The 21,868-nt window shown below is 45.4% G+C and overlaps 2 protein-coding genes across 3 annotated transcripts in view; one reads left to right on the top strand and one right to left on the bottom strand.

Moving 5' to 3' along the window:
* SLC2A9 (solute carrier family 2 member 9) overlaps positions 1–18,497 on the bottom strand; it is a 105,547-nt gene extending 87,050 nt beyond the window's left edge. Inside the window, exons 1-3 of one of the 2 annotated variants that reach the window (XM_027794767.2) lie at positions 18,417–18,497; positions 13,722–13,807; positions 7,959–8,057 (exon numbers count right to left, since the gene is read on the bottom strand). In XM_027794767.2, coding sequence (XP_027650568.1) covers positions 7,959–8,057; positions 13,722–13,784 — 162 coding nt within the window. In that variant the 5' untranslated portion in view covers positions 13,785–13,807; positions 18,417–18,497. Of the gene's footprint in view, positions 1–7,958; positions 8,058–11,724; positions 11,852–13,721; positions 13,808–18,416 lie in introns of those variants that run through there. The other variant, XM_055796710.1, reaches the window with a different exon arrangement.
* Positions 1,641–2,950, top strand: LOC129783877 (inositol 1,4,5-trisphosphate receptor-interacting protein-like 1). Its single transcript, XM_055796712.1, has one exon. It carries the CDS (start codon positions 1,920–1,922, stop codon positions 2,889–2,891), a length of 972 nt encoding a protein of 323 aa, XP_055652687.1. The 5' UTR covers positions 1,641–1,919; the 3' UTR covers positions 2,892–2,950.
* Positions 18,498–21,868: the final 3,371 nt, after the last annotated feature.

Genomic DNA, 21,868 nt, shown 5'->3' on the forward strand with positions numbered 1-21,868 from the left:
AAAACCGTGTGCCCAGCAGGACCAGGGCAGCGACCATCTCCCTGTACTTGGCACTGGTGAGGCTGCGCCTCGACTACGGTGTTCACCTGTGGGCCCCTCAGGACGAGGAAGACACAGAGGTGCTGGAGCGTGTCCAGGGGAGGGCAACGGAGCTGCTGATGGGTCCGGAGCACAATTCTTACGAGAAGCGGCTGAGGGGACTGGGGTTGTTTAGCCTGGAGTAAAGGAGGCTCAGCGGGGACCTTCTCACTCTCCACAACTACCGGAAAGGAGGCGGTAGCAAAGCTGGTGTCGGTCTCTTGTCTCAAGCAACAAGCAACAGGATGAGAGGAAATGGCCTCAGGTTGTGCCGGGGGAGGATGACAGTGGCTGTTGGGGAAAATTTCTTCACTGGAAGGGTGCTCAGGCATTGGAACAGGCTGCCCAGTGGAAGCGCTTGAGTCACCATCCCTGGAGGTATTTACAAGACGTGTAGAGGTGGCACTTGGGGACACGGTTTACTGTGGACTTGGCAGTGTTGGGTTTATGGCTGCACTTGTTGATCCCAAGGGTCTTTTCCAACCTAAATGATTCCATGATTCTAGGTTCCCTCCACTTGGGACCTCAGGTCCCCATCACCTCAACAAGAAGCTTGACACAGAAAGGGACTCTGGGGCACAATTCCCTCCCTCTTTTCACCTCCAGAAGGCTTTGGACGGGAGGCCCATCAGATGTACAGTCCTGCACATGCTGAACAGACAGAAACACGGCACCCATGTCGGTCTTGGTGGATATTCAGCAATGCTAAAGAAAGCTTTTGAGCTGTCTGGGTCTCAGGGCGTGCACTCATGCAGTACAGGCCACGTTTCTGGGAAGCCAGATGCAGCACGCTGTACAGAGGGCTGTCCTGAACCATGGAAATATCTAAGGGGAGCGGAGAGACGCGGTCCCCGGCGTGGCCTCTCCAGCTCCTTCGCTTGCCCTTGCAGGGGGCAACTTGGTAACCAGAGACAGGAGCCGCAGGATCTTTCCCACCTGCACCAGGGACACAATTTGCATTTGGCTTAACCGTCAGTGTCTGCAGGGCTCAGTCCTGCCCCGCCAGAAGGAATCCGAGAGGAGCACAGGGAGGAGGAGTTTTGTCTCTGCCCAAGGGCTCCTAGCTCCTCTTTTCAAGACAGCTCGAAGTCAGACCACCCGGCCCAGAAAACTTTGCACCTCTCTACATAAGTCAGGGACATCCACCTGCAGTCCCTGTCTTCATTTCAGTTTTGGGGGGTGTCTGCTCCCTTGGTCAAGAAGCCCCTGGGGACTTGCTCCCGCCAGGCTGCTTTGTTCTTGGTGCGATGCCCAGGACCCGTTGAGTCAGGCGGTGGGGACGAAGGCTGGAGCTTGCTGGGTGGGTGATGCTGTCCGGGCGGCTGTGACATCACCGAGGACGTGTCACAATGGGAGCTGTCTTCAGGGACATCACCAGGCAGCCCCACTGCAGTTTGCCTTCGGCGCTCGGTGAGTGCAGCATGCAGGGGGAAGGCTGGGCTGGGTGGGGGACGGGGCAGATGCCCAGGGCCTTTCTAACCCAGAGCGAGAGGCGAGCCCCTCAGGGCAGGGCACGGTACCGCCCTCGGGGCTGCGGCAGAGCTGCTGGGGGCTCCCGCTGGGGGCAGGTGCCCAGAGCGGCTTTGGGGATGGGACGCGTGCCCGTGGCTCCATGGGACGCTGTCCTGTGGCAGGGATGGGGCCTCGGGAGACTCTATGGGGACAGCCCGCGGCTCCCGCCGGTACAGTGCTCACAAACCCTGCCCTTGCTCCCTCGCACCTCCATCACCCCCTCTCCTACCGGCCCCCAGCTCCAGCCGGCTCCTGCCCCGCTCCCCCAGCCCCGCGCTCCCTCCCACCCAGCCCTGCTCAGCCCCCTTTTCTCCCACCTCCTCTAGGCCATGGCTGCGGCAATCGCCCTCATCCTGGCTATACTGGCCATGCAGCCCATGCAGAAGGGCCTTCACCGCAGAGATATGGCCACGGACGAGCGGATGCGGCAGCGTAAGGCGTATCTGGATGAGCAGACGACTCGGGTGATGCAGGAGGTTGACCGGAGCTGGGGCACGTTCCTTCCCGCGTTGCAGCAGTGGCCGCTTTGGACTGTTGCGGGGGCCCTGGTGCTGCTCGTTAGCGTCTGCTGGCTGGTCAGGAAAATGAAGCTTGCCTCTGGCAGCCACAGTGAGCAGGACAGAAAGGAGGATGACAGGGAGGAGGAAGACCTCCATGGTGCACACAGCGGTGTCAGCTATATGGCTGTGCCCACCCCACCGACAATGCACGACCTGCCTGACACGTGCGAGGCCCTGAAGGAGCTGGTGGGTGACCTCCTTAAGGTCTGCCAGATACTGTGCAAGAGGAGTTTCATGCCAGAGCTGTACCCAGCCACTGGGGAGGAGGGTGCCCGTGAAACCTGGAGTGTGCACGGGAACAGCATCACCTACCGCCTGCCTGTGTTCCTGTGGCCACCCCCCGGGCACTCTTTCACCCTGGAGCCGGACACCACGGGGCAGCTGCCAGAAGAGCAGCCCAGCATCCGTGTGGGGCTGGAGTGCGTGTGCTTGAGGCAGCAGCTGCTGGGAGACACACTGTGCTTTCTCCACCACCCCGAGGACCAGCTGCCGAGGGACCAGAGGTCGCCCCTCCTCCACACCCTCTGCACTCACTCCTGCCTAGACGTGGAGAAAATCGTCTGCTGGACCCAAATGCTAGTAAAAACAGCCTGGCTGCTTTTGCCTGAGTCGCGCCACTGCCAGCTAACGCTGCTGCCCTCCTCCCAGTCCTGCAGGTTCCAGCTGACAACCGCCTCCAAGATGGACATCTGCACTGAAATGATTTTTGCGGTGTGGCAGGACAGCCAGGCTGAGCCTTGAGTAGGCGGAGGGAGGCCAGCTTCACCAGCAGCACGCCACGGCCAGAGAGCCACGCTGCTGTCGAGATGCTGCTTTGCAGGAACATGGCAAGGCGCACCCAGCAGGACAGTTTCCACCTCAGAGGTCTTCAGCTCTGCACCCGTCTCCTGGTGGTCACAGGCTTTTCCACCCGTGCCTGCGACCCTGAGGATCTCCTCTCATCTCTCAACGGTGGGGCCCGAGGGACAACTGCGGACACTGGCACAGAGAATCTGCTCACCCCAGAGACTGCCTGGGGAGTGCGTGCCGCAGCTCTGAGCAAGCTGGGCACGGACATGACACCGCCCAAGGGGAGCTCAGCATCACCGGCGTGTGGGGAATGTCCGCCGGTCCAGCTGGAGATGCCACTGCAGCTGAGGCTCCTGTTATCACCTGTAACAGCATGGGACCACCCATCCTGTTGGAAAGAGCTGTCTGAGTGTGCCTATGGAATACACTGGATGCTCTGTCTGGGTGTCCGTTTGCAGCTTGGCCTGTGTGTCTTTTGAAGAACTCTGCGGTTTCACTGCACATTTCATTGACTCTTTGGGCTCAGCTGTCCAGCCAGCTTTTAACCCAGCAAAGAGTTCACTTGTCCAAGCCACGAGCAGCCAGTTTCTCCGGGAGAATGCTGTGGGAGACGGTGTCAAAGGCTGTGCTAAAGTCCGGGTAGACAACATCCACAGTCCTTCCCTCATCCACTAAGCGGGTCACCTTGTCATAGAAGGAGATCAGGCCAGTCCAACGGGACCTGCCTATCACAAACCCATGCTGGCTGGGCCTGATCACCTGGCTGTCCTGTACGTGTCATAGGTATTAAATTATCCTGGGACAGGACTCAGCAGTATAAGCTTAACACTACATTTTCCCTGTTCAAACTAGGAATTTCAGACTTTAGGTATTCCAGCCTTGGACACATGGACTATTCAATTTGAGGACTTAGTTTGAAACACCACCTCTCCATCTGCAAAGTACCTAAGAAAGGTAGAGGTAGAATGTACCACTTACTGTCTTCCTTCTATCAAGTTTCTATTAGGTCTGTTATGCCCTCTATTGAAAGGAGGACAGGGATATTTCTCCCATCCTATCTTACATGTTTCTATACAAACATATATCTATACAGACAGAAAAAAGCATAAAAAAGAAGGAAAAAAAGTCAAGCTGGTGCTTAATCCATTTAGAAGAATCTCACAGTAAAACTCCAAGTTAATCTGCCATTAAATCAAGTACATACAATAAATACATCTTATTCTTTAACATCAATACTCAGACTATATTTAGATTTGGATATCTTCTTATTTATTTGAAGTTCATTTCTGATACTAATAAATACTAAAAGAACACATTTTTAGAACACTATTAGCATTTCTTGCTAATGATAATGGCTAAAAATAGTATGCAAATTATTCTCCCCTTGTGTTACGACTAATTGTCTCAGCATAGCTTTGTTATTTACAAGGAGACATAAAATAACTGCAAATATTCAAGAAAAGAAAGTACAAACTACTACAGTCAACAGTAGCAGATAAATGTGCTGGCATGTACCTCACCGGTGTCTGGATTCCCATTGCCAAGAAATGGGAAGCTAGTAACACATACGAGTTTTGAGAAATTGCACATGAAACATACCAAATCCACTGGATCTGAATCCACTAATTCTGTGGAAAGGCTCCTTTGGTATTTTAATCAGTTGTCTGAACAACACTAATGGCATAAAGCTGTATACAAAAATTATAGCCCCTAACCAAAGCCTACAAGGAATGGTAGCTGACTGATACCAGTATCTCATTTTGGGCTGCCTCAGCTCATCAAAGCACTAGTGCTGGAGTGGGAAATATAGATATAAAAATATCTATGCCTTATAAGTATAAGGGATATATTTTAAATACAGGAGAACATTTTCCTTGTCTTACCCATAGTTATGAAGGTTACTCACACACAGAAACAGCTACTGAACTGGCTGATGCAGCACTCTATACATTTTTGCAAGAGTCTTACCTTCCCTGTATCAGCTCTAAAAGGAATGCCAAGCTGCAGCCACCTGTGGGAAGGGGGCAAGCACCGCCCGGCAGTCAGTAGCAGGGACTTTGCTTCCCATACAGAGCACAAGGCACATCGTTGTTCTACAGACCTTGCCCGCAGTCAGTCCATGAAATGAATTGTAGAAATTCAGCTCAGAAAAAGACAGCTTCAATTGCATTTCTCTACTGCCAAATGCTCCCATATGTTTTTAACAAATTCTTGTAACTCTTTGAACAAGCTAATGGAGGCTTCTAATGCTGGTTTCTCATGTTGTCAGGTGCTATGGGCAGGGGGAAGCATACCTGCGGTGGGTCACTGCTCTTTCCCACAGAATAGCAGGGGGCTGAGTGCAAAGCAATTCTGCTCTGAGCAGAGCTGGTGCAGTTTATTCCCTTGCAACAAAAAGGAAGTTGGACTGACTCCATGTTATGAGGTCACCTGCAGTGAAGTTCACTGGTGAGAACTGCAGGGGTACTCCCCTGTAACTTGATGAGCTGGCACAAGTTGCCACACCAAAAGGAAATGTACACATGAATTTACAAACAGTTCTTCCAATGCTTCAGTCATAAATTAACTTCCCCCCGCCCCAGCTCAGTCATTGTGCTGATATGTTCAGTTCCAGGATCCTGGAAACATCCCATATTTTAGTCATTATCAACCATTTATTCAATACCTCTCAAAGCATCATACAGTCCTTCTCTAAGGCTGGAGAAATTTAGACATCAAAAGGAACTGTAGTGAAGTAAATGGGGGCAGCAGATATCCAACATCCTACAGAGAGATGCTCATACAATGCAAGCTGTAAGCTGCATGTCACCAGAAGAAGTTATTTGTCCTACCAAGTTTATAAACGAAACTTAGCTCACAACTTCTAGGAATTACTGCATTCCCAATATAACCTCTTACAGGACTGCTGTTTACAGGTGCTCCCCTTTGGTCTACCTCAAGTCACCTCACATCGCTATTCCCAAAGGGTCGCCTTGCAGCAGACTGATTTGGTGACATTCAGGGGGGAAACAGATGGGGCAGAGGTTCCTTTTCTTGTGCTGCAAGAAGCACAGCTTTGGTATAGCTCGCTCCTCCCCACCACGGCTACCAGCAGAGCCCAGACTCTTCCCTTCAACCTAGTCACCACAGCTCTGGGGACAGGGACAGGAAGGTAGTCTGTCCTAGGCAAATGGATGATACAGATTAACCCTGGGACTAGAGGGGGGACCAGATGCCACACTGGTATTTTGCTCTTGAACTACACAGCTATGCATTCCCTGTCAGTAGGACTATTCTTAGCCCTAGCTAATGTGTGACAACATGAATAAGACAGACATAAAATGCTCAAACACTGAAACACCACAATGCAAAAAGGAGGACTTCATGCAAACCTGTCAACGGTATGATTGAAGCCATTACCACAGTGCCCGGTTTCAGTCCAAAATCAACAGAAAAGATTTCAAGCAAAAATGGACAATCCTGGAAGCGTTACTAACCACAACGCCTGGAATTTAGCATTTCTCATGGTATGGTTGCACCTCCATCCTCCCCACCCACACTCTGGTCATCACTATAATCTATCAAATGGCTCAAACCTAACCATTTGAGTGTTGCCAAAGAGCGCATCCTGTCATCCTTTCTTTCCTTTACTCCCGCAGAAAGTGACAGGATAGCCCTGACTACCAGGACAGTCCATTTTTTAAATGGCACTTAACACTTTAGAAATCAGATAATTCTCACCCCTCTGTTGACAGTACCGAGGCTGTGCAGGAAGAATGTCTACCATCAGAACAATCAATACCATTGCTCACAGAAATTCGGATTCCTGTTGATTTCTTCTAACCTATGTTTATCTTCTGACGAATGCGAGGTGAAGTGATACCCAGACATGTCATGCTAGAATAAATACCCAGTTTGTCCAACCCTGTGTTATTTGTACAAAAAGGACCAGGAACTTCCAAGAAAATTCCCAGAAGTTAAGAAGGGGGCAATTAGAGCTTCCAACAGAGTAAGCCTCTTCCTAGTTCTTCGGGTCATCAGTTTACCAAATAAAATACACGTATGAAACATAATTTAAAAAAAAAAATCTTCTTTCATTATTTGCATAGATATTGTATCCATCTTTAATTTAACCAACCTGCATAGGTGGAAACCTAACCACACGGTTTCATAAGAGATTTCCATAAAAGAAGGAGCTTAGCTTTGGAAAGGAACTGTTTCACAATAGCATTTCCACAGTTAGTTCCCAAAATTTACTAGCTACCTTTTCAAAATAGTGTTGCTTGCAACCCCACTGAATTGCTTACCTATGCTATGGTATATGCTTACCTATGCTATTACCCATTGCTATGCTTGACTGAATTGAGGATCTCTAGACAGCCAGTGTAAAACCCAAATGTTCCGAGTTCCGTTTGTGATAACTGATATTTTAATGAAATTCCCCCAAATACTGCACACTGATTTCACAGTACTCTATTCATCAAATCTATTCCATATGTTGCAGCCAACAGATGGTCAACACAGCAGTTTTGAACTCAGAACTAAACAAGGCATCACCACGAAACACAGAAGAAGAGGCCCATTATTTAAGATGATGCCAGAGGCATTATTTATAATGTCAGTACTGTGGGAATGAAATGTTGTGCAAACTTCCAGAACTGAATGAAGTGAACAGAAGTTGCTGAACATGTGCATAGAGCCACCAAGTACTCGCTAGTCATAAAGACAGACTATTAAAAATACCTTCTGCAAAAGTGTGCAAGAAGATTTAGTATTAAGTCTGGGCTTAGGGAGAATGAGAAGCAAACCACGTGCACTCTCTCACCTCAGCAGCAACATTTAGTTTCATGACAGCTACTGCAATTGTGCAAAACCCTCATGGACAGCAGAAAGAGGTTTTCAGGCAAAGGAAAGTTAACATATGAGATTTAACCTCTTTTACTACATCAAGATCATAAAAGCAGCATGTTGAGGAGTGCACACTAGCTGGACAAGGCTGCCCTCTACTGATACTAAATTGCAGTTTTGTCAGCCACTTACCGTTGCAGGAGCGTTCACCACTGAGAGATTGTAACCATAAAGAAAAGATGATCCGAAAGCACCAGTTAAAGAGGCAACAACAAGACTCCCAGACCAATTCTGAAAAACAAAGAAAGATGCAGCTGTTGTTAGTATACTTTAAATTAACGTGCCTCAGGTTTTAAACACTTTTTACACTATCTTGTATAGCTTCTGCAGGCATATATCCTTGCGGCAAAATAATACCCTGAAACACCTCCCCTTGCTGCGATGAGGAACAGTAAATTTGAGTGACAGCATCTCAGTTAACGTTTACCAAGGCATAAGTGAACATCTGAACTTCTTTCAACCTCACAGATTTTTGTGTAAGCAACCCAAAAAGTAAAATGCTGAAGAAGCACATTCTCAGGAAAGGTAACTTGGCAACATAGCACTAATGCAACAAAGCAAGTAGTTGTATATATTTGATGCAACGGGTCCGTGGGTAGACCTGACTTCTGTGAAAACCTGTCAGATCGTGTGCCCCCCAGTCCCGTGAGTATAAAGATTAGTGAAATTGTGACCAAAAAAGCAAAATTATGCCTACAAACTAGGTTTTGTAACCCAAATGCAACTCTCCAGCAGCAATTTGCTGACACACACACACTCTCTGGTGGAGATGCCATTTGCCCTTTTCCCCAGTGACACACCTGTACTTCTCCCTCCTCAGGTCTCTCCCCTCCATCCCCCTCATCCTGTTTTTAGCCCACCTATGCTAACAACTTCTTCCACATTAGCTGTTGAATAAAACGTAGGACTGCTTTTATTTGACAGATTTTGCATTTTCAGGGTCCTTTCCACCTTCCTCAGTATGACTTTCTGCCACTCAGTTCTCCTACTGGATTATCAGAGGGCATCAGAATTGACCGTTGCTATCCCCAAGAGATGTTAAAGTCAGTGTTTTGGTGGCTGGTCAGTTGTGAATGAAGTTTTGCAGATCATGGAAAACACCTCACTTTTCTTGACTTCTGAATGATAAAGTAGGTGGCTTTTTAACATGTTTTGAATAAAACAAAACTGCTAAGAATCTAGAATTTCAGACACAGCTCACTGTCATTTTATGCCCAGCCTCATCACTCACTGAAGCATCAATCCTTTCTAAAGGAGAAAGGCCTGCTTGAGCAGGCTTAATAAACTCAGCTTCAGTTATATCACTTACAGCAGGCACAATGGGTTAATGAGTCAATAAATTCTGTCAGCTGCACAAAGCTGTATGTTCACTTTGGAAAACGAAGACGTGGAGCACGAACTAGGTTTGTGTAACCAGCACATGGCATACAAGCAGTGATGATGGACTGAACAAGCTCCACCAGCATCACCAGCAGAGAAGGGCAAGTGAATGCACTGTGGTTGTTGGCATGTGCCAGAGCTGATGTTCCACACGATCGTTGTAGGCTCACTATGACCCATGAAGAAGGATGAGATTCTCAGGTGCCAGGGCAGAGACCACAGTGTACAACCCAGCAAAAGTGGGGTGCTCCACAGCTGCCCTGTGGAGCTCAAAACAAGCCCTGTGGGATAGCTGAGTGTTTTTAATTTCTTCCACATGATGCGGGACCTTTTAAAGACATTATACAGTTCATTAACCAGCCTGTTTTCAGTCAGGTCAGGAGGAAGTGTACGAGGGGGGAAAAAAAGCCTCATTAAGAAATATATCCTGTGGAGTTCGTTACATAAGCCAAATACAATTTCTTATTATTAGCCAGCTTCTTAAAATGAACCTGCCACACACACACAGAGCTTTGCACCATTACTTTGGTAGCAAAAAGTAGAAATGTTGACATAGGACTTTATTTAGCTTCTGGTGATAACACCTCATATTAGGTGTCCATTATTTCTCTATTATGTGCAAGTGTTCCTACACTTAGCAGAAGCTGCTACTACTTTGAACTATTAACACTGAGAATATTCCTGGACGTCTACCAGGCTGCTCCCAAAGGGTTCACAAATGGTAAGTGCAAGTTCACAAGTGCTGTGTGGTAATGTTGACGCAATATTGCTAAAGCGCTCTACTCTAACAGTGTTAGACCCATCAGAAAAATCCTGCAAACAGAACAATTCAGATCATACAGTGTAGTGGTTATTAAAAACTCCAGTGAATGCTTAAACCTCTCAGCGCTGGCAAATTATATGCACATGTGGCTAAGTGGAAGCTAAGGCAGGACAAATCACAAAGTGCTGCCAAATTAGAAAACTCCACATCTACTTTATTTTAAAGTATCACAAATAACCTACTTCAATACCAAGAATTTTTCAAGTATACAGCCCTCTGCAGAAAACCTCAGACTTAATCGATTCACAGTTCACAGTTCTTGGAACACGAACTTCAATTTCTCCATGACCTGTCTCCTCATTCTCCTTATACACTATTTTAAATATTTGCTCAGGCTTCAGCAACACCAGATAAAAGATGAAAGCATAATGAAGACAGAATGCAAAAAAAAAAAAAAAAAAAAAATCTGTTGCTCAGACAAATATTAACCCTGTGACAACGTTAACAAAAAAAAAGGAAAAAAGAACCCCCAAAAATCCAATGTGTTTTACAGTGACCAGGAAACAAGGTGGCAACCACGCCTCCTTTATAGGTGTTCCTTGACTTCACTGCCATCCGTGTGCTCATGCGTAGCAGCCACCAGCGCAAGGGCAGGTAGGTGTGACCGCCACCACAGCAGTAAGTGTTCAGGCAGGAAAGTTGCATGTCAGTTCACAGCAAAGACCTCCAGATACCTGGGAAGTGCTTACCTGTGAAAGTCCACAGTTTTGTTCTTACCACAGATCCCAGGGCACCATGCTCTGCAAGATGCTTTTGCCAACTCCCATCCCAGCTCAGCATACACTGTAACATCACTGTCAACTACGATAAGTCTTAAATTGTCTTTTTTTTTTTTTTTTAAATGCATGACAGTTCGCATTTCGGTTTTCAAAACACGGTTTAGAATACTGTACTTCGGTTAGTTATAAACCCCTTCTCAGCCATAAGGAGTAAACATTGCACGCTCCTACGTGGAAGTTTTAATATTCTTAAACGGATATTTCTAAGACTCTCTACTGATATTGGGAAGCTGGAATTGGCGCACCTTACTCGCCACCCTTGAGGAGATGCAGCTGTAGGAGAGCAGCAGGTACCCCAGCACCCTTAAGCCCGGAGAAGGGCCGTGCCGGCAGGTGCGCGCGCGGACACGGGGCTCCGCCGGCTGCCCTGCCCTCGGCGCGGCGGCGGCGGGCGGGGAGCCGCCACCCGGCTCGCCCCGCGCTTGCCCTTGCCCCGGGGACCGGCCAGTCCCGGTGGTCTCGGGAGGCAGCGGGGGGGCGGCCGGCGCCCCCGCCCTGCTCCGCTCCGCCCGCGGGGGCGGCTGCTCTCCCCGCGCAGCGGCGGCCGGCGCTGCCCTCCGCCCGTCCTCTGGGTCCCGGCGCGGCGGCCGCGGTATTTTTAGCTCTGCCCCCGCGCCTGCCCGCCGCCGGCCTCTCTGCACCGGCACCAACAACTTCCCGAGCGGGGAAGGGCTCGGCGTCGCTCCGGCCCCCCCCGCCGCCGTGCGCCAGCCTCGCCGTTCCTCCCACCCCGCCGCGCCGGGAAAGGACTGAACTCACCCCCCACCCCGGTTCCCCGTCCCCCAGGCGCGGACAGCGCAGGCCGAGCTCCCCGCCCTACTGCCCGCTCCGCCGATGACACGCTGCTGAAACGGCGACGGTCACCTCCAAAACAAAACGGCCCGGGGGAGACGCCGCGCTGCCCCGCGCTACTTACGCTCCTGCCAGCGCGGCGGCGGCCGCCCCCCTTTCCCCGCGCCACCAGCGTGGCCGCCTCCGGCCCCGCCGCACGGTCCATGCCGCTACCGCACGTGCGCAGCGGCCGCGCATCTCCGGCGGGCAGCGCGCGGGGCGCAGCGGGGGCGCGGCCGCAGGAGGCGGTGGCCGAGCGGGGGGGGGGCGGGGGGGCGCCTGGCACTCGGGGGTGCCCGGGCCGGCTTTGCAGCGCCGGCCGCGGGGGGAGGCGGCTGCCGGGGGGGCAGGGAGTCCGTGCCCGGCGCACGCCGCCCCGGGGTGCGGGCGGGACGCAGGGGTCGGAGGAGCGCGAGCTCACCTATCTGCCTGCTTGTACGTAACTTCAGCAAATGTGCGTGCCCGGCGCCGTGCGGGTGGTTTCCTGGCAGGACCCTTCCCTCAGCAGGGATTTACCCACCAGTGCGGGGAAATGTCACGATTGAGTGTCCCTCACGGCCTTCCACTGAGTGGCATGGGGGCTGGGGTCCACGGCTTGGAGTGGGTGGCTGCCGCGGCTGCGGTCTGGAAACCTGGGCTGCCTTTCTGTAGGCGAGACGCTAGAGTAAGGAGGGGAAGAGTTTTCCCGTGTTGCCGAGGCTGGCAAGTGAAGATACCACAAGCCTTGTAGCCAATTAAGACGTTAACCGCACGGCGCATGGATGTATGCCATACTACAGCTGTGTAACAGATGGTGATGAGACATGCTACCTGCGGAAGGTAAAAGCTGCTGCTATTATTTTTGAAGGTACCTATTTGCAAGCATGGGCATCTTGGCCTCCCCAGAGTTATACTACACCTTCAGGTTGGCAGTGGATGAGTATTAAGTGCATAAGGAACTATTCCCAGCTGGCTGCGGTTAATATTGGTGTAAATCTGTGCTGTTGCCACTTCTGACAGGCTACGGACCTCACAGCTAGCTTAGAGCTCTCAAAGCCACAATAAGTAATGCCGTAAAGCACTGCAGGTTTGAAAGCAGTTTATGATGCAGCAACTTCAATATGTCGTTGACTCAGATCAAGCTGAGCAGTATTTGAGTAGAAAGCCAGATGCTACTCATTAACATGTAAAATTATTGTACTTTTTGAGAAATGTCATCGTAGATAGGTGATCCAGACATAATTTGTAATGTCTTTGAATGATCATAAGCAGTAAAAGGGTCAAGTCAGGAGAATCAAGCCTCTAAAATGCATGGAGTGTATTTGAGATGAATCACACACCTGTATTTTATTTGGTTTCATTTAAAATTGTGCAGTGCAAGTAGTTCTGTTAGTACTCAAATACAAATAATATGTCTGCATGTGATTAATGCATACATAGTTTCTCACCTTAACACACTCCCATTTTTTGACCTTTTACAGCTGCTGTTAGGAAGTTACAGAAACTAAACACACGCTACTCTCTATACCCCTCAAATTTTCATCCCAGAAGCCTCCATTTGCTCAAGTCTCCATATTCCTATGGAAAGAAGCATAATTTTGCTCTTCTTGCGCATGTCAGAGCAGAAGGGCAAAAAGGGGAAGAATACACAGCTTTGTGGGTTCTTGTATAAGAAAGGTATCAGAGACAAAATCAAAGCTTTTCTCCACAGAATAGATCCTCCAAAAATTTCCTTTTGAAGGCACAGAAACTCTCCTTCAAAATGTTACCACTGCTCTCAAATGACAGAGTCCCTCCCATAAAAGGGAGGCTTTAGTCAAATCCTAAAGTCAGGTAATCCCAGTATGATTTGCCTAAACCCTTTTTTGGCTAGTTTAAAAGTAGACATACATGTTAAAGAGAAACACAGGAGAAAATGAGAGTCCTGTGGTACCAGGTGCAGTGCAGGTACCAAAGGCAGAAAGGAAACAGCAGCATTCCTGCGTTCAAGACACTGAGCCTGCACCTGCAAGTATTCAGATAGGTTCCAAAAAGTTATTTTCTGCCTCCAGTCCCCAAATAGCAAACAAATGTGTTGACAGAAGGTTTGGGGAATTCACTCACCACTTTTTTCTTCACCACCTTATTTTCTTTCATCTCACCATTGCTTTGCTGTTTGCTCTCCATTCCGTTACCTCGTTAGGTGATAGCTGAGGAAGAAAAGAGGGAAAGTTGTGGTACTGTTCAGCTGATGCAGATTTTCTTTTTTTAATAAAATCATAAATCTGACCCAGGAAGGACTTGACAAAGCCTATAAGAAGTCTAGCTACTCCCTTCAAAAGTCAGATCCTCATTCAGGAAGGCATTAGCAGCACCAAATTAGCAGCAATCGAAACGTACATGCTAACTGTGTTTAAGTAGTCTACTCAGAGGGCAGCATGCAGTAGTTCCTAGCCCAACTAAAGCGTGAAGGGGAAAAAGCTGCAGTATCAGGCCCTTCAGTGAATGTGCTGTCTCTATTAGAATAGGAGCATCAGACCCATTGCAACTACAAAAGGAGTTTAGATAGTCAGGTGGAACTACTTTACTATCGCTGGGTTGCAGCCAGGACATCTGGATTAATTGGTGGTGTGATTCTAATGATTATTAGACCTTATAGTAGCTGGGGCATTGCCTGAATGCATTTGCAAAGGAGAGGTCCATTTATTTACTGCTCTGTATAGAAAATTCTTGCCTGAACATCCCCTTACATGCTTTAATAATGTTAAAGGACATTTTAATCATCATTTATTAAGAAACTAAACTGATTTCTGGAGTTCCAAAGAGGATGGATTATCTGTTATTTACACTGTGCTTCTTTGTATAGTCTTGGGCAGTCCATCAGTCTGTTCAGTTCATTTGGAATATGGGTTACCAAGTTCTTCTATCTCAACATCTTCAGATGACAGCACATTTCAAGATCTTTGCTTACTTGGTCATTATGGTATCAGTAGATCCAATCTTGGATGCAAGTTGTCTTGTAGACAAGAGTCTACAAGATAGCGAGCTATATAATACATGGGGAGTAACAGTCAATTTAGTGAAACAGCACATTGGAGTGGAAATTGTGTTGAGGCCATCACACAAACAATACATTTTCTAAGAAGAAATCCTGTCTGATAGAAGTACTGCCATTGGCAGTACTGGGGACATTATATCAAATGGTTCCAAGACATCAGGCTGAGCTTTTAAGTTAGAGAAGCTAGAGACATGACAGCATACTGTAAGTGCTGAAGCCAGAAAAATTACCTTCATCCCTCTTTACCTCCCAGTGCACTCAATACTAAAAACCTGCAAACAACTCCTTTTACTCTGCTGCAAAGGGCCTTTGTCAATCCCTGCTAAATTACTCTTCTAAAAGAGCTTTCAAGGCAAATGTATTTCACTTTCTAGGAGAGATGCTCAGTCTCATCAAACAGTTCACATGTCTCATATCACATTTAACAAGCATAGCAAAAAATAACATCAGACTGGCTCACTGCAGCTCCCACATGCTATACTGTATCTCATATATAGATAATGTGGATAATTAAATTAACGAAGGTTCCAATAAAGCACAAACAAAGTGTGATCAAACTGGAATTTAAGAGCTTACAAGACAAATAATGTATGGGGCGTAGCACTTGAACAGACAGCACAGGCTCAGTCAAGAACAGTCTGCCAAGCATCTAAAGAGACATAACGCAGCCTCACAGCTAAGCCACTAGGCAAGGATAACTTGTATCTACCTTCCCTCACGGCATTGTTTTTTATATGTCTGATTCTTTGTCTTGTTCTTTGAGCCATCTTTAAAATGCTCTTAAGATATGTCTCCTGTGTCTGGAAGGTTTAATTACTAGCAGTGCACCATCTGCAGAATTGTTCAGACTGAACTGTCCCTCCTGTTCCACTTGTTTTTGAACATATCCACTTGACTGTGGAAGAAGGCATGTTATGATATCCAGGACAGACATTCAATGTGATGCAAAAAAAAAAAAAAGAAATCTGGGCTGAGGAGGGAGTAGAAATCACTGAAATCCTGCATGGATTTGTCAGTATTACTTTTGTAGTCTTACTGACTTGTGTGCACGGAAGAGAGACATGATTACAGCAAGCAGGAACCCGGTCTTCAAATTGCAGTGTTTAACAAAATCTGAAGAAGTGAAGTTCCACTTAGGGGAATGAAAGTCTGAAATGTGCACTACTGCTGCTGCTAGCCGTTCATTGAAAGGTTTTAAAAGATGGGGTGGAAAAGTGTATTCCTTCCCCCTGAAGTTCATATTGCTAGTACCAGGTAAGTTGTTTAAATTGTGGATCCAAAAATATTCATTCATGATTCATTCTTTATTACGGAAGATTAGATCTTTCTGCTTCCTAGCTTCCACAGTTAGTCAGGAGGTGACCCATGAGTCAGGAATGGCTGATTTACGCCAGGCCAGGGGGCACCATCTGTTTCAGCATTATGATCAGAGCTACAGTTTGCTTACCTACTTATCCAGCAGTTTATTCAGCAATGAATGGGTTGACTTCATTAGTAGGACATGCAATCCGAGTCCTACAAATTGTTAGCCTTGGCAAGGATGGCTCAGCAGTTTGCGGAGCAGGAGCATTATGGCTGGCACAGCAAACTGACTTGAGGGAGGTGTGGATAAATCTACTGTAATCTAGGTAATCTAGGTTTGGTTCTGAACTTCTACAGAACATTCAGCATTCATTAACTGACGGCAAGTCAGGAAAAACAAAAGACATTGGAAAGCTGTTGTGTTCACAAGAAGCAAATATGCAAAGGGAGTTGTTTCAGATGAACTCAAATTTTAAATGGCCATATTTGTTATGTTAGATGACAAAATCATGAAGGAGTTGACCACCTCAGAAAAGCTAAGTTATAAGCCACAGTTACTAAAAAAAACCAAACCAAAACAAAAAAAGCAACCCCAAAAACCAAAATAAGAAGTGTATAAGACCTGGAATAGATCAATTATTGTTGTTGTCCAGTCTGACCATAAAGCACTGTTTGGGCCAGTAGCCAGTGAAGGCCCATTTGCCATCTTGTTCAGATGTGCCTGGACTTACACCAAGTCACTGGTCACTCCACCTAAGGCACAACACAAGCAGGCTTCAGGCAGTTTATCAGCAATATAAAAGGTTATGCTGACAAAAATTCCTCATGATGGGCATATGCAGCTTCCATGTCTGTCTCCCGAATGCAAAATATATTACCTCTGTAGAAAGATTATGTCTGTGTCAAATGGACAGGAAAATGTGTGAAGAGAAGCCTCCAGTGACAAAATTCACTTGTAATTATAAACCAGCACAGCCTCTCAGGAATGGAAAGGGACTGCTTTGCACTCCTCAGAGTAAACCTCTTTCAGGTGTAGCACAGAATAGTTTGGTATCTTTTAAATGGGAGAAAGACAAAAGAGAGACGACACTGCAGTATGGTGAATCATAAAGCTTTGGAAAACATGGTGGTATAAAAATAACTGAGACAGACTCAGCAAGTCCTATTTGGCCATGGTAAACTGATATCTAATTGTACTGGAAATCGGTAGGTGCTTCAGAAGACCTTTATTGGTTGGGGGTTTTTTTGTTTGTTTGTTTTGTGGGGTTTTTGGGGGGTTTTTTTGTTTGTTTGTTTGTTTTTCCTGATTCAGTACTAGAATTGTAATAAAAGAGGACAGAGGAGAAAAGTTCTGAATCTTACTTCTGTCCTGTAGCTTGTGTGCTGCTACCTTTTTTCCACTCACCTACAGCTGAAATTCTCCATGGGTGAACACTTGTACCTTTCAAAACAGGAGCTGTCCTTGCAATGTAACAGACAAGCTGAAGACCTCTCTGCTTGAAGCTAGATGCTTCTGTCATTAGTCTATCGCGTCTATTTCAATAAATGTGCTCCTCTCCCTGGTACTGTAAATCACACATATATACCCACACAAAATAAATCCACCATTGATTAATGAAAAGATTGATTAATGAGAGTATGCAGTGTGAAGAATACATTTCAAGTTTCTGTGTTGCCCAAATCAGGAACACTTTATGTATTAGATCTTGATTAAGTGACATAACTATCTGGTTAAAATAGGTGTTCTGGAACCCCATTAGAAACTGAAGGGATTACTTTCTTCTCAAGTAGTTCTGTTAAGCTAGATGTATTCTGGTGCAAATAATACTGTACTAGTCAATGTTTCTTATACTGCTTATGCAAAAAGTCAAACAGTCCCAATATTAAAATACCATTGCCGGAGTTAGGTGTGGCATGACTTTAATGGGGCACAGAGCATTTCTATGGTGCTGAACTATTTAGTAAGAGTTCTCAAATTATGTATTCTGATTCTTAAATTCTCAAATACTGTAGACCCCCCAACTTCCAGAAACACCTGTTCTTTTAAATAATCAGTTGACATAACATTAAAAAAAATATGTCGCTTTTTTCCTCTATCTGTGGCATCAGTCCTAAAGTGTGTTTACAAGGTGATGAATTATTGTACCTGGATTTCAGTATTCCATACAAGTCACAATCTGATCTCTTATACTGAGAAGGGGAAAGACTGAATTTCTATTTCAAAATTAAATGCTTTGTGTGGGTTTTAAAAATATAAACTAGGGGAAAAAATAAAGTTATTTTCCATAGAAATCTAATAACCAGGAGAGGATCACGGGAAATTATTTGCTTACAATTTTCACAAAATTGGTTTATACCAAGATAAATGTTCCTCCCTCCCTGAATCAAACCCTTGAGAACATTGCCAAATTTGAGAAGTAGCTCCAAAGTATCAAGTCCAATTTCCAGGCGCTACTCACCACTTATCCAAAGTATTCTTCACTTCCAGCGGTTTCTCAAGTTCAAAGCAGTTCAGAAGCAGCCCTTGTCAGGGTTGCTACAGCAGCCCACTTCTCTGAAAGGGACAGTTAAATTGCTGAATTAAATTTAAAGCCAGCTTTAACTCTTTTATACCTTTTCAGAAGTAATAAATGATTAACAGTTAAACCAAAGCATAGTATGATGCTTTAGCCGGAATTCATGCAATAATTCTTTCCTACCCAACTGAGAACAAACTGCCTTGTATGGCTGCAATACCATACAATAGGTCTTTGTTTCAGTCACCACACAATGTGAAAAAGCTTTGCTTCCCACATTCAAACCATCAGACATTTGAAATGCAAGTGCCTAAGGCTAGGACTCGCATTCATATACTCTTACAGGATTACAAGTGACCAGGTGGAGGAACACCCACAGCATTCCATGTACTGCAAAAGGCTTTTAACAGTGATGTGTTGGGCCAGTACTTGTGCACGTGAGACAGTGTGTGCTACTTGTTGGGAGTCACCTCTTCACAAGATTTTGAAAGACTGGGGCAAGACATACTGTACAGTAACAAACCCCACGGTATTTCATAAAAAGATTTACCTTGTCTACTCTTCTGGCTTTGTGCCATAGAGAGGAACTCCATATCAGTGTTGGTTTAAATACTAAACAAAACACTGGTCAGGACAAGGGTGTGGCAGTTCTGACTTTGCTTTTGCTATCAGTTCCTTACACCCCAGAGCTAAGCAGAGGTAAGAACACTCTTTGATGTGAAGAAGTATGCCCTGCTTTGGCTTTTCTCCGCTGGTGTATTGATTTCTTTGAAAATCCAACTTATGTTAAATTAGGGTTATCATTGTTTCCTCAAGGACCTTGGTAGCAAATTTAGTTGGATTTTCTGTAAGCTTGCAGACAATAAGCTATCCAAGATGTGTTAGGTAGAGAGGCAGTTGTACAGATGTAAGTTTGCTGAAACTGTAAATTCTGTCTAGGATTTGAAGTAACTGTGTTCTTTTAGGGAAGGTGGCATTACTGAACAAGCGATGCTTGGTTTGTATTTCAGGTTATGATTGTTCTGGCAGCTCCTATGGATCACTTTTGACCCTGTTCCATAAATTTCAGTGAAGTTCTCAAAAGATATTACCATCAAATTTACTTCAGCTAAATATAGGCATCCTTCTTGGGTTACAAGAAGCTAATCAATGAAAACACCACTTTTGAGAGACAGGAAATTCTCCCTAATATCCCCTAGCATATTTTATCTAAAAGTGTCTTTAGACTTGGCACCCAATATTTGATAATTAACATTAAAATAATAAAGTCTTGTACTTTAGCTCTCTGTAACACAGTAGTTATAAGACAATAGGAGATTCTCTTAATCTCTGGTGTGAGAGTGGGCAGAGAGGTGAGTTTCAAACAGATCTTGTATCTCAGATACAAGTGACAGGTGATGCCTTCCAGACCTATATATATTTTAATTTACATTTTAGATCATCAACATTTTAACAGAAATGTTCACAAATTCTAAATTAATGCAAAGTGACATCTGAAACCAAGATGCCCTACTACTTAGTAGCATCTGTCATTTGTGTAAAGGACTTGTTACTCAGCATGACCCACAATTACCATAAGGACAGGGAAATAAGACAAGGCTATGAAGCTGGCACTGCTACATTATAGAACATGTTACATGTGGTTATGTAGGCTTTGGGAAGACGTGCCTGTTCAAAAAGCAGGAATTAATGATTATTGAAGAGCAGCCCATTCCACGCTGGAACTAATCTTTTCAGACTAAATAAAGCTACCTCTTTGTTCCAAGTTTTCCCAAGTTTTAGATTCAAGGTTATACATTTGTCCTGTATCAACCTGAGCAAGAATACAAAGAAACCATCTCAAGGGCAACTTACGCAGTCATGACCAAGCAGTAGGACAAACAAACCAAGAATTACTTTGTTAGACACCACAGCAGAAAGTAGCAAAGATACTCTTGGTGGAAATTATAAACAGAACAGAAAAAATAGAGAGAATCTTTACAAGCAAGGCTAATATTCAGGCAGCAGTCTGTGAAATTTTAATTTCAGGTTCAAGAATAATTAGGAGGTTGGAAACAGAAATGCTGGCGTAAATGTGGCAACCAGAGAGCATACAGTGTCTCTAACTATATGTGTGAATGCTTATTCACATGTAAAGATGTAGTTGGTTTCTACGCAGATAGGCCCCTTTGGAAATGTAGTCTCAAATTGCTAAGCCAAATTAATGCTTAGGTTTTGGTTATATAAAAATGCCCTGATCTGGCAAAGCAGCAGTATACAGTTTAGTTTTAAACCCAATTCCATAGGAAAATTAGTTATGTACATAAGTACTTCACTAGTGAAAGTGAGAACATCTAGCTTCTCACTTAGTCAAACCCTCAAAACTGGAATTTGGTGTCTTTCATGGCTGCATGTCTTGATGGAAATGTATTGTATTCCCAAACTGCTAAAAACATAGTTTTGAGAGAAAAGCCAGGACGCTGACCATCATTATTAAGTAGTCTTATCATCTTAAAACCCTCAAAGTTCCCAATATGTAGATGTTAGTATAAACAGATCTAACAGATTGGGGTGGGGAGGAAGGAGGAACAAGAATATTAAGTGTTTAAAAATACGTTTTACTGATTCTTACAAAACAGTGCCTTGAATCAGCTGCAGCAGGGTATTTCCCAGTTCTTTGCAAGAAAAAGCAGTTAATAATTACCTTTTGCTGTGTGGCCATTAGTGATGTTTTAACCATTTTCTCTCATTTACACATGCAAGTCTGGTATGTCATCATTTAGGAAAAAAACTTATGAGCCATGCATTTAATGCTGTCATTATATTAGGGTTATTTCCAACATTACCTTCCATGTAGATTAAAGCTAGTTAAATCTTTGCCAAGTTATTTCCAGTGAAGTCAGTATAGCATCCACCTGCCATTTAGTAAATGTTGAATTAAATATTGACAATGAAAGCTTTTATATTGTAAGGTCATGCCCTGAGTTAAGACCAAAGCTGCTCCTGGGTACAGGTTCATTCCAGGTGGAAAGAAAACACTCTCAAAATAACTCTTGTTATAAAGGATTATGCCCCAAAATGAAGGACTTCTAGGATGGTAATTTTGGGGTCAATCCTGAAGAAGGCAGAGTACGCAGCACCCAAGTAATTTTTTGTTGAGCATTGGAGAATACTTTCAAAATTCCCAAGACTACCACATTTGAGCAGTTTCTACTGCTACTTGAGTAGTCTTTATTAATGCTGTAAGCAAGAAAACTTCTTCTCACCAGGGTAATAAGGGCTTCAGCCTTCCTCCTCTCTTAAGTGGTAGCAAAACCTGCTTCCAGCAGGCAGCTATACCCTGGCAGATGCATTCTTTATGAATCTTTTTCTAAAATCTCATTATAGGCATCAAGAGCAGGCAGACAATTTCTACC

Source organism: Falco peregrinus, chromosome 2 (assembly GCF_023634155.1).
Source record: "Falco peregrinus isolate bFalPer1 chromosome 2, bFalPer1.pri, whole genome shotgun sequence".
NCBI classification, from domain to species: Eukaryota; Metazoa; Chordata; class Aves; order Falconiformes; family Falconidae; genus Falco; species Falco peregrinus.

What these genes read in the sequence shown, in the direction of transcription:
- LOC129783877 (XM_055796712.1), top strand. Translation starts at nt 1,920, where the DNA reads ATGGCTGCGGCAATCGCCCTCATCCTGGCTATACTGGCCATGCAGCCC.